The 13,965-nt window shown below is 31.0% G+C and overlaps 2 protein-coding genes across 2 annotated transcripts in view; both read left to right on the top strand.

Annotated features, from left to right (window-relative positions):
* LOC113404191 (acyl-coenzyme A thioesterase 13-like) overlaps positions 1-13,525 on the top strand; it is a 216,125-nt gene extending 202,600 nt beyond the window's left edge. The window contains exon 4 of the mRNA XM_064220349.1: positions 13,516-13,525. The gene's annotated coding sequence lies outside the window, so the exon portion shown is untranslated. The remainder of the gene's footprint in view (positions 1-13,515) is intronic.
* On the top strand, positions 4,096-11,623 carry LOC113404225 (nuclear receptor subfamily 2 group E member 1-like). Its single transcript, XM_026645066.2, has 7 exons — positions 4,096-4,211; positions 4,540-4,655; positions 8,598-9,014; positions 9,149-9,307; positions 9,544-9,939; positions 10,379-10,525; positions 11,051-11,623. The coding sequence occupies exons 1-7, from the start codon at positions 4,096-4,098 to the stop codon at positions 11,284-11,286; spliced, it is 1,587 nt and encodes a 528-aa protein (XP_026500851.2). The 3' UTR covers positions 11,287-11,623.
* Positions 13,526-13,965: the final 440 nt, after the last annotated feature.

Raw genomic sequence — 13,965 nt, 5'->3', positions numbered from 1 at the left:
ATATATTTAAAAAAAATTATATATATCCATAGATCCGTCGAATCATTTGCTTTTATTTTAAAATCAAACTATTTATTTCTATTGTGATAAATTCATTGTACTGATAATAATTATGCAGTTGAAATGTCAGTGCCCCCCGCATAGCGTATGTCAGTAAAGCCAAGCTTATTATTATAGCTTTGACACGACAACACGAGACTCCCTTTGATATTTCACTGGGTATTTGAATACTGTTTATCTTTTCGCTAATATTTTTAATGTGCACTTGAATTAAAGTGATATCGGTTGCGCATTACAATTTAATAAATACGGTATTGGGTTATCTTAATATGAGCGGAACTATTCGTTAAGTATTAATCAATTAGTACATTTTTGGTAGATTGAAGCTTTTTGAATAAGACACAGTCATAATTATATCCAAATATGTATATATATATATATATGTATAAACTAGTGACCGGATGCAAATCTGATACTAAATATAATATACCTGCAGAATGTCTTTATATACAACATTCACAGCTTTTTTTGCCTTAAGACAATACGAACCGCCATGTCTTCGAAAATATTCATTTAAATTACATGCTGTAAAGGGCCATATTGATATTTATTAAATGCACAATGTATTTAAGTTACTTAATTGGATAAGGATTAATGCTGTATTAATTAAAAAACTCATCGTAAATAAGCCATTACTCCTCGTAAGAAGTAAAAAATAAGAAATTGTTATTGTGGAATGTCGCTAAGAGATAGACATATACCACCGCAAACGTTTTTGTAGACCTTTTTAAGGTGTACAATACTGTAGTAAATAATTTTGATCTATCCCGTAAGGTTCAGCCAGTGTTCAATTGTAGCGCAATGTAAGTAAAAAAAATATGTGTTTATTTACGACATCCCATTAGAAACCTCAAAAATTATTATCAGTGTTTTTGAACTATATTATGCATGTACGTATTATACATATAAATCTTCCTCTTGAATCACTCTATCTACTTTCTTTAAGTATCAAAATCCGTTGCGTAGTTTTAAAGATTTAAGCATACACAGCGACAGACAGACAGCGGGAAGCGCTGTTTTATACAAGGTAGTGATTATAAATTAGTCACACTCTGATATACACAACAAGAGCTTCATAATGCTACCCAAGTAAATATTAATATCCGACGTGAACGGTATAATTTTAATTAATTAAATTTCAAATTCCTAATTTAAAATTTTAGCTCGCAACACCGACGAATAAATAGGTCTATTTCAACTATAATAAAAAAAAATCGGTTCTGTCAACCGAAAACATCCTTCTATATATAACACGCAATTAAAGACACATTTATCATTAATAGACTAATAATTTATACCTCGAGAGCTGCATAGTTATCGTCATACGGTGTAATTGTGTTGCCGCCGCGGCGTCACGCCACAATTACAAAAACATGTTGGCATTTTGCTTTCATTTAACTAGTACCAAGAGGGTGAATAGGGAATAGGTCGGTGTCGTGGCACACGTCCGTCACTAAGTTTTGACTTTCGCAGCACCTGTGAGGGTTAGGGTCAGATATTCGATAAAATATGGTCTAATTGACGATAGCGTAACTGATTTCGATACCGTATTTAACATTTCTTAAAACAAGGGTGGATATTTACGTAGTTATTTAATGTTTTCGAAACATACTGTAGGTGCTATAAATATTACGCTTCAACTATTAATGTATTTATACCATTAAAATTATTCATATTAAAAAATGCAATGAATAATAACAATAATAATGCAATATATTTATTAAAACGTTGTGGTTGATTTGAATTATTTAATCTTTATTTTTATTTGAATAGTTCTCCAGGTACTACTTGTGCTCACAAAGAAATTACTTTCCGATTTAATTCAATATATAAATTCAGTTTCATAAACAATCTATCCGTTTGCTATTATAATTTTATAGCAACGACAACTTTCTTTTCTATTCTGTCCAAACCGAATTAAAAAATGTCCCTACTGAAGTGAACACTTTATGTTACTGCCTCAAAAGGAGACACAAGATTGTTTTGACTTGTTTCTATTTTTTTGTTTATTAGTTATGGTTATTACAAAACAATTGTCACACCTAAAATCGATTACAAAAAAAAATATCTATTTTCTATTTTTGAAGATTCAGCGAAACTAACTAATGTAAGGCAGATAAAGGATGATACATCCTGAATGATGAAATGACTCGTTAATTTTATTTCCTGTAATAAAATATTCAGTGTTTAAAATATGACATATACAAAATAACGCTAGTACCGCGACTTCATTCGTTAAGCATCTCTGCTCCGTCCTAGGGGCGTAGCGCGATGTTTTATATTTCATAACATTATATGTATAGAACATATTCTATAGCTCAGCTATGTGTAGCATAGGAAGGACATACACAGCACAGGATAAATATTGCTTTTTGGCGGTTGAATATATTGTGAACGGGTGGTACCTAAGTAGGTACTGGTCTAACGCAATAATATTTTTATATAGGCCTGTTAAGTCTAAGAGTTAACACGTTAAAACAAACAAACAAACTGCTTGGTTTTCTAGTCTTGACTTTAATTATACGGCCCTTTTTAAATTCTTATTCGTACATAAAATGGAATTATTTATAATTTAACGATTATTTTTAATAGCTCATTACATACAAAATAGTCGAGTAAAATTAAAATCAATTTTGTGCAAAATTTCCTAGAGATAACGTTGGTTTCGATAGTATCAATGTTAATTGTATTTAAATTAAATATAACAAATTATTATTGAAATATATTATTTAATATTATAAACTCTCAACGAAAAAAAAAACAATACATTGCATGTACGAAGAATTAATAAAGAAATTCACCTTTATATCGTAAGATTATTTCATAAATTGACTCAGCGAAAGAAATTCACCTGAAAATGTGACTTATTGCTTCAAAGCATGTCATTAGCTACGTACCTACGTACTACGTAGGTTATTGTATGCCGTAACTTTCGACTCGTGTGAAAAAATACAGGTGTCGTTTCAACCAGACTTGAACTTTATATCTTCGTCGTAAGGCATCAAATTACCTATGATTTATAAATAATGTTCGTTGATAGACCGATGCAAGCTTTACGTTATATGAGGACACTGTTTTTAAGGTTGAATAGATAATTATGAATTGCGTTTCCTTTGACAGAAGAGAAATGTAATAATTATGTAAATGTTGTTTAGCTAACTTCAACCTTATTACAAATGAAACAAGCGATTTATTACAATTAATGCTGTCTGCAATTCTTATTATATCTACTATTTTCATATCTACGACCTAAGTATAACTTAATTTTCTTTTTTGGTGATATGAACATGAAGATGTCGAAAATGCTATTCTTATCGAAACGCATTTTTGACGGATATATATTATATTATAATTCACCGCATGTCATTCGATCCCTTTTGCATAATCAATCGATTATTAATACGGCAGATCCGATGATGCGACAGAATTCTTTCAAACTTCAAGCGAATTTGCAATTCGCCGGGCCTCTGACGAGAAATTGATTGAACCATTGTATAAAAAATACTCCGTATGCACATATTTTTAAAAAAGAATGCTTTTGCTATGAGGTAAATTTGAATAAATTGTAATGTGTAATAAACTATATTAAAAAAAAGTCCGTTATATTACTTTGTCAATCGATTAAATTCAGTACGATGTATGTATGTACGTTTAAGTAAATAAATATAGAACAATCTAGTTAATCAAAGATTATTATTAAGCAGGATTTTTAATACAAATTTAATTTTTTTTTTTTTTAATTTACTTGGTGGTAAATTAAAAAAAAAAAAAATTTTAGTATGTCAATTATGTTTTATTAATAACACCAGAAAATAATGTACTTTTAATAAAGAAAACTTTAGATGTTCATATACAACGGCGTCCTTGTATTTAATATTATATTGGCGTGTAAACTCAATGGAAATATTTCTAATCTAGGCTGACCGTAAAGTAATTACCATCTTTATCCTTAAATAAACATACTCTATTCATTTAATGATTCTATATTCAACAAATGTTTTAACTTTAACTCCGTTTTTTTTTGTATAGTTGGTCATGGAAAGCAAGTCAGATGCGCTGTGTCGGGTGTGTGGCGACAAAGCGTCGGGTAAACACTACGGAGTGCCCTCCTGCGACGGCTGCCGAGGATTCTTCAAGCGAAGCATCCGACGGTAAAATATATGGTCATTTCTGACATGTTTTATATTTATAGCATATATTGATATCAATATTATTAAATATGTATTAAAGTTTTCTAGGAATTATTTGTGTGAAACAGAATCGTTTAAAGCAAGTCGTCATTTTTAAGTAAATATTGGAAATAATATCTATATAACAAATTGGATTTAACTAAGTAATACTACAAATAGTTATCGATTATATTATCAAATGTTGGATTCCTTATATTAATTCAGTTGTTTCAATCTATTATAGTCTTAAATATTTAAGTATTTTACATACATTTACATTACATTTTAAATTAATGTTAATTATTTTAAGGAACTTGGATTACGTGTGCAAGGAAAATGGACAGTGCGTTGTTGATGTCAGCAGACGAAATCAGTGTCAGGCTTGTCGCTTTTCAAAATGTCTACGCGTCAATATGAAAAAGGACGGTAAGTGATAAAAATTAAGGTAAAGCTGCACTGCGTAATCACAGCGCGCGATTTTTATTTTTGCAAATTATATTATCATCGCATCGTTTGAAATTCGAAATTTAAAGTAACAAATACAAGCCTGCTGTTCTTTATATAAGTTCTTTTATACATGCACATTTTTTTTATATGCACGTGACAGAATTCAATCTTAAACAATGCAGTTATTGCAATTCAGTGATTTCTAAACTATTCAAGGCTAATCTGAAAGACAAAATCATTGATTAGATGTATATAGGTACTGATGATATTTCGGTACTCATTGGGTTGTTTGACAAACATAGTAGAAAATACAAAATAACACCAAATCGCGGAACCATACTGATTGTACTGTAATCCTCATTTCCTCGTAATTATAATAACACTGGTATGAGGAATACACCCGTAAAAAATATTAAAATGTTCTTTATAGTTTTCACTTGATACTGTGAGGCTAAATTTACCAATTTATTTATTTAATAGAACCGCTACCAGAAATCAAGAACAAGTAAAAGTAACATATATATACATAATTATACTCATGGTAGACATAGTGCAGCTGACATTAATACCATTTTTGTACTGCAGAAGAGGGCTATTCGTGTAATTTATAACCTGGACCCAAAATATTCGTTAAGATGTAAATTTAAAGAAATTAAAATAATGACTGTAGCTTCTCAATTTGTTTTTGATAATGTTATGTATGTACGCAAAAACATAAATGATTTTTCCAGAAATTGTGACGTACAGTACATTAATACTAGAAACAAGAATAAACTTATTACTCCAAGTACCCGATTACACAGGGTTAGTAACTCTTTTTTGAGGCAATGTATACGCTTTTACAACAGGATCCCAGAAAACGTTCAAAATTATTCAATTATAAAATTCAAAAGATTCGTTTGTGTGCTAAAGGATATTACAAAACTAATTACTTTTAGTTGACTGCACACCTTGGGAATGAGATGATCGCCTCCAGGCTGTTTCATATAACAAAAATATGTTTATTATTGTACATGTAACATGAAAATAAATATATAAATATATATATATATATATCAACAAGTGTAAACACTTCTATATTGAATAAATATTTTTGACTTTGACTTTGCACTATAGGTTCAGGTAGGTAGTTATCGTTCATAAAAATCTGTAGTTATCATTCTAATACAGTATACATATATACCAATTGTGTTTTAAAATATTTTTTGGAATTCCTCTACGTCGGTTTTTGAATTTAATGCGAAGAAAATAATGAACATTGGTAAAATTAAATTTATACTGATGACGATTTCGACCCGACTGATTTCTGTTGCGGCGGTTATTTTCAACAGCTTACCAGGCAAAAAATATTGCAGCGCACAAATCTGTGCCCTCATTCTCATAGCTGGCTTTTGACTGAATATTTCCTAACAGAAAGATCATCATATATGATTTATTATATCAACAACTATTACTTCCCCGACCAGAGTTTTGCCGGACCGTAAAATTTGCAGTAGTGCGAGACACAATAGGTCAAGCTATATCAAATCTCCGAATTTTATTAAAATTCTCCTTAAACTTAAGTTAAGCGAGTTAGTCATTATACCCACATTAAATGTTCTTTTAAACGAAGTGACACAAAACACATATCACTTACAAAAATGCGACGTCTACGTATTCGTATGTTTCCATAAAACCGTGATCGGAAAAATCTGTACAAAATTGAACGGGAACAAATGGGCGCTTGTCTCAATAAAGTATTTATTCAGGCTTCCTCCTAGAAGCATGTCTTTTCCATTAGGAGACATTTCAAGTATTTGCGGTACACAAGTGTCAGTGAGTGTGAAAAAAAGTCGAGGGAGGGAAATTGTGGGCGCCCTCAGATCACACCGCAGGCCGCGGTTCACACGCGGCCGGATCCAACTATACATAATGTGACATCCATTAGGTTTAACGGACAAGTCTGTTTCTTCAGTATTAAACGACAATGAAATATTTCAATGTTTGACAACGTACTTTAGTCAGTTTGATGATGTTTGGTTTAGACGTCAAACAATATGAAATATGTACGATATAATATAGTCGATGGACAAGAATATAGTTACAGATGTATAAACAAAAAAGTTATATATTTGTCGATTGTAATTCGTACGTAAATATTTATAACTTTACCTGACATTGTCATACAAGCTAAAAACTTCACGTTTTTGACGAAAATCCTACTAAATCTGCAGTCATGCATTATAAATTTTTGTTATATTTTTTTCCGATCCCACGGCACACACTTCTGACTTTGTCCGTATTGATTAGTGATTTTTCGCTGTTTTCAACTTACAATTGACATTATATTATATGGTTCCGCAGACTTTGTTTTAGATTTACTAAAAATTACTACCTTTATTCGTAATACATGAAATTTTATTCGTAATGTATAAGTAGCCTTTGTTACTTCTGCATAAATTAGCTTTGATTTGATTACTTCCAGACTTTATCGATTACAAAGAAATATGTCTCTTTATGCTATCCATTAGGAACCTTGCATTTTTCTGGAATAAAAAGCCTATATAATTCTTTGAGTCCTAAGCTAACACTATGCTAAATCATTTCTATATCTTGCTCCGTGAAAAACAAAAACAAATCTATCCCACAGAAATTCGACATTTTTCAGAGATAAAAAGTTTCATGATCCGTGTTTAACTAATCCGAATAGGTAAGCTATTAATACTTTGATACTATCGTTGTGACACACTCAATTATATTTTTCCTAAACATTAAGAGGTTTCCAAAGTTCCCGCTACACTGCGTCAAAAGCAGATCTCACAACAAATAAAACCTCACTTACAGCGGTATCCCCAGTATATTTATATGTCAAATTGATCGCATAATGCTGCCAAGTCACCCTGTCGTATCAACGCCCACTGACACCTACGAGATATACATGGGTATGTACACATAGGGCATTCTAGAAAATTTGTTCGTCGTTCGTGACAATCGCCGTCGATGTTTACTCACTTGTAATTTTAGCCGCAAGATTTGATCCATAAATGTTTTTCTGAGAACAAACTTAATAAAAGCTTCATTGAATTAGGGTCGCTTTATGGGACAGGTGTTGGCTCCCATTCTGATTTATATACACAGCTTTGTATTTTAATGTAAATATTATTAACGGTAACATTGATCACTTCGAATTGTTTGTACATTGAATATCTTTAGTTTTCGTTTTCATTATTTTATATACATAAGTTCATTATTTTATTATGAACAATGGTACGGCTGCTGGTGATCTTGTAACTTAACCTTAACGGTTTGACCGAAGGAGGTCATATTTACACAATATAATTTTTCGAGAATATGGTTTTAATTAGGTACTAGCATCCGACAAGTAGGGCTTTAAAAAGTCTATAATTCTGTATCAAAATTAATATTTAACTTAATCGAACAAAATAAATAAGTAACACTGTAATCAAATTATTTGTATTGAATTAACTATATCGTATATTTTATGTAACAAACAAGTGTTCTTCTAATAGTACAAAGACTACACTATTTCTATACTCTACTTATTTCATACTTCATATGCAAGCATATAGACACTTGCACGTAGGTAAATGATACTTGATTCAAATTGTATTTAAGTTTAAGCTACATTATTTTGAATTAGACAAGAAAAACAACTAATCAACACGCTTAAATGTCAAAATTCAAACAGAATTAATAAAAAACATACGCATACGTAAGCTATCCTCATGTAGATATCAATACATTTCTTTCTTTTAAATTAATAATTAATCGAACGAAAAAAATGTAACTGTAGATGGTATTAGATGGTGTTTTTATGTTTTGTTTAAACTGAATTTGCTCGAAAGTCTCCAACTTTTGTATTTCTTCGAGGTTTTTTTTATAAAGCTAAGATCATAAAATAAATTAGACGTTATCTTTCAGCGGTTCAACACGAACGTGCCCCCAGACCAGCAGTGAACCAACATCAGCTCGCTTTACAGAAACTAAGCTACAATTTATCAAGACAGCCTCCTTTTTTCCCCAGTCATACCCCTGTCACCATACCAACTTTCACTCCCTACGCCTATAACACACTTCTCGAAAGAAATCATAATCTGTTTCTAGAAAATCCTTCCTTTCAAAACTTCCCAAGAGTTCCTGATTCAATGGATATCCAGAACCTAAGGCCTACGCTCAACAATCCAAACCCACTTCACCCTCTCAATCCTTTTAAAATTCCCCTTTTCACAAATCCAATGCACTACTCCGTACCGCATCCCGGATATTTACCTTCAAATATTTTCTACCCTCCGATATTGCCCGCAGAAAGTAATCAAACACTGTGTATGGATTCACAAAGTGAGTGCGAACTTACGTTAAGTGTTGTATAGATTATATTGATTTTTAGTATTTCGATAAAATACTAAAAATTATTTAAATTTCACTAAATATTATTTAAATTTCATGTAAATCTTAAAACTTTTGTTTTCCAGAGACATTTTCAAATAGTCTTCATTCACCTAAATACAATGCGTCGTTTCACAGTAATGTATCAGAGAAACCAGACTCACAGCTCTCCGATAAAATTAAAGAAGACGAAGTGTCTAGTTCTGAAGAAGCTTGCAAGATGGACAGCAACAACGAAGGATCTAGTAAGATCACATTGTACTTATTTAAGTTTCGCTAGCGAATACTATGGAATAATAATAAAATATACTTAATTATTTAATAAATACGTAGCTATATTGATAATACTTAATATGGTAATTGTTTGCTGCGAGCCATAAGCCATGCGATTTTTAAATGTGAATTTAACATTGTCTAAGTCATTGCGAATATTTGAATTTGTAATGTAAACTTGATTCCCTTGATTTTAAATAATTTTTAGATGAAGGTTTCCATGGAAACACTGCAAGTTTTGATCTACCGTTACATTACGTGAGGAGAAATTCCGCCAAAAACGATTCTATGTCGAATATTGATAAAGACGAAATCATATTCATTGAACAAGGAAAAATATTCGAAACGGTCAAACAAACGGAACCAACCAGAAAGACCGGCGACGAATATGCAGAGCGCAAAATAAAATTTCAAAATCCCATGCTCATGGATATAGAATTGTACGATCCAGCTGCAAAATTGTTAGTTGCTACGGTGAAATGGTTGCACAGCGTGGCATCGTTTGAACAGATATCCCAAAGCGAACAGACATCTTTGCTTCAGAGTAATTGGAAGGAGCTATTTATTTTACACGCGGCGCAATATTCATACTACTTCGACCAAGGTGAGACAAAGATTTTTTTAATTACTTATTTCATATACAGTCTCCGTTACATACATGGTAAGGTCCATGTAATTTAAAAAATATACATGTTTATTTTTATATGGTAAAAATTTCAAATATTGTAATTTTCTCAGATTATAATAATTTCGAAAATAGCATATTTAGCTATGTTATTATATGTATCTACAATGCCATCAAAATTAATATAATACCAAAATTATATATAGTATTATTATTAGATCTTTATTTGTGTAACTATGCTGAAATAATTAAGGAAATCAAACATTAAGGAGGTCCAAATTTTATTAGACTGTATGGATTCTAGTTGAATCTGAGATTACTGCCATAGATTACTGGCGACTAATCTTGACAATCAATAAAAAGATAATATATGTAAAGGCTGAGATAGACAAAGATAAAAAAATACGTATTTCAACAGATCACATTTCATCCGTTATCACTTCGAAGCGGCAAAATATCAAAGACGAACTCAGAAAGTTGGCAGCTCTTCAGAAGAGAATTGGACAGAGTCGATTAGATAAAACTGAGTTCGACTGTTTGAAAACGGCATTGTTATTTCGAACAGGTAATATAATTGTCGTCCTTTAATTAAATTATGTATTGATAAGTTCATTTTCGAATACATATTTATAAACTTTATCTAGTAACGTTAATAAGTTGCAGTCTACTTAACTTACTTACTCACGCATACATATTCAACACTGCTAACTTCTATGTAACTACTTTAAAACAAATTTCGTGCCTAACAAAGGAACATTAGTTCTTAGATGGTTAGCGCCACGTTAACAATTTAAGCAATAGTTTTTATTATTTACATTGCCAGTGTATGGATGCCATTATTTGGAAAATCTGACTAGCTGTACTTTTTTTATGGTATACATTGGTTGCCGAGCTTATGGTCCACATGATGGTAACTGGTCACCGCCCATAGAAAATGGCTCTGTAAGAAATTTTAACCATTCCTTACATCGCCAATGCGACACTAACCTTGGAAACTCTTAAGTATAATTACTAGTTCTATATTACTTAATTTAACAAATAAATTATTGATATTGAAAAAAAAATGACATTAAAAATATGTTTCCTTTAGATTCGCTAGACATAACATCTTCACAAATGGAAATGTCCCAGGAGAAGATATTAATACAGCTACAGAGGCATTGTGCTGGGAAAGACTCTTCGCGGTTCGGCAGACTCATGTTGTTGCTAGCGAGCGTGTGCTGCGTCGCCAACTGCGGCTTCCTGGAACACCTTCTATTTTCCACATCTTCCGTGGACGATATAAATGCAATACTCAGTCGACTACTCGTTTATACTACTGCATGATTTGTATTAAAAATATATAATTTATGTGAAACGCAAATATGATCATACATATCGATATAAAACGTAGTGTGTTGTAAGTACTGCTTGAAGAATTATTTCTTTATCTCCTTCCTGTTTAGAAGGTTTGGAGCTTATGCAGCAGCAGGTGTTTTTGCTAGAATTTTGTCAGACATGCAGTCTTTCTGACGACGTTTTTTTTTTTCTGGCGAACACGAAATTATTAATACAAACATACAAGCTCGGGAACATGAAAGCTCGTTGTGTTCTTTTTTCGTTCGTTCTATCCGTGGCACAATCTCGGCTCCGGCTGAGTGTGGAGTGTTTCAAATTCATGTGAGTTAATGTTGCGCTTAGAATTTTCATAAATATTTCACACATTCACACAGGCACAGTGTTAATTAATCCAGTGGGTTAGCTGAACATTATTTTGTAAATTTTCGGAACTGCAAAATAGTACTTTAGGTATATACCTATTAAGTGTTTTTTTTTCAAGGTATCATGAGTTTAAACTAGTCGTTTTCAGTTGTTCTCAATTATGTTAAGCAAGTTTATAATTAAAATACTATTTGATTTGTTGTTGTTTTGTTATTGATTCGAAGAAAGATAAAGATCTAGTAAATGTAGGTAGTTGTTCTCATTTAAACATTTTCACATTTATAAGTTACGTATGTTACAATACGCCAAACTGTAAACAAACCATGACGAATTGCTTATCAATTGCAAATTGTGATTCGATTAGCCTTACATAAATTACCTTTAACTATGGCAAAGAAAAAACCTGTTACATTGTTATACACTTATGTAATACTTTAAAAGATACTTATCATGTTATCACAATTACAATTGTATGAATATTCCTCCTGAAACCGTTAATAACAGAGAATATGAAAATGTAGAACAGAGTCCAGTAGATGATATAAATTGAACATAAAATCAGAGCCGATATTAAATCACTAACAAAACTCATAAATAAAAAGAAAACGAAATCTATCGCGCTATAAAAAATCATAGACCATTGGTATAATAAAATTAACGGTTCACTGTATATTAATGCAGCGATTAGTAACAAAATATGCAACGAAAATAACAATATAGCTATAACAGCGTAAGTATGAATAATTATTTGGCTAAAAATTTCATGTACACCAGCATGCACGAGTAAGTCTAAACCGGTGAAAAAAAATGAAATGTGCAACATACTTTGTAATATACCCATTAAAGCAATTACGATCACTGCTGCTTTCGAAGGTAACCAGCAGCATCGTTGTGAAGTGAGGCAATATTTGTTGAGGATTGCCTGGCCAAAATTATTCTGCAATAAAATTTATTAGTAGGAACGCATTTAAGTTACATAATACACGGAGTATAAGTAGTTAGGTGTACAGTAAATAACGATATCATATGCTTTCGAGGAAAGGGTTCAGAGCTGTCATTTGCAAGTTTTCTCACAATGTTTTTCTCCGCCGTCGCACCTAAATACCTAAAATAAAGTGGCGTCAAGGCGACGTTGTAGAAATTGCTTTTAATTCTCAGAGTGTGACGTATATGATGTTTCACTTACTAAATGTACATTTTAGCTTTTATGTTAAGATTCTAAGTAAAATTAAAAACATATAGGGGCTTAATCGTAATATGTCTGATCATCATAATCAATCGAACTTCATGGTATATAATATTATTATTAGATTTTAGATATTTAGATTAGCAAAAAAATATCCTACATTGAGCAATAACCGCTAATAGCATCAAGCATTATTTTGTTTGTGAACTTCTCAAACAGTCCTAAGGACAATGTATGCGATTCTATAATATTATGCCCACAGTATATCTATTTATTGTTACCGTGGCTAACTATGTTTGAATATATATTTTACGTTATGCTTAGGAAGCTAAATTAAGAAGGAGTGGAACAGTAGCAATAAACAGTTTCGTATTTGTTTCATTCGTTCAAATCCACCCAGTCCTTAAATAAATAATATTACAACAGTACTTATATCCATACTTCTCATAAACAACAACACTTACCGAACCGTTTTTCCAAGCGTACTTTCGCATAGTAATTTATAGTACATACAAATATTTGAGTTCAATAGATGTATACATATTAAACATTGTTATAAAGTTTCGACTGATAAAAAAGAAAATATTTTTTTATAAAAGATAAGACAGATCAATCTAAATAATCTCATAGATAAATAAAATAATAATTCATTAGCTGTTAATGTCAAGTAAAGGCTGGTGTCGATCAAAAAGTAATATACGTAGATAATTAGGAAAGTTGACCTAGCTACATATTGTATATAAAATGTACAATAAACAAATCTTAAACGAATTAATATTATTGGATGCGTCTTTAGTGGAATTTTTCATAATATTGTTTTATTATTAGTGACTTTTTCTTCTTATTCAAAAATGCATTTGAAAAATTGTCTTAATAAAAACTAATAAGTTACTTGATTATTTGTTATTAAAAACGAATCAATTAAAGGAACAGTAGGAATAGTACGATACGAAAATAATGTGCAGAAACACAATGGCTCATTTTTTTTTTTAAATTCATCATATTGTGTTCTTCATACTTATTCAATTAATAAGTAAAAACTAAAATTACATTAAGCTAATAAACGACAAATTCAATAAAATAATAAAAAGCAAAATTAAGTTATGTATTACTATAAA

Source organism: Vanessa tameamea, chromosome Z (assembly GCF_037043105.1).
Source record: "Vanessa tameamea isolate UH-Manoa-2023 chromosome Z, ilVanTame1 primary haplotype, whole genome shotgun sequence".
Taxonomy (NCBI): Eukaryota; Metazoa; Arthropoda; class Insecta; order Lepidoptera; family Nymphalidae; genus Vanessa; species Vanessa tameamea.
This window is presented reverse-complemented; position numbering and strand designations above follow the sequence as displayed.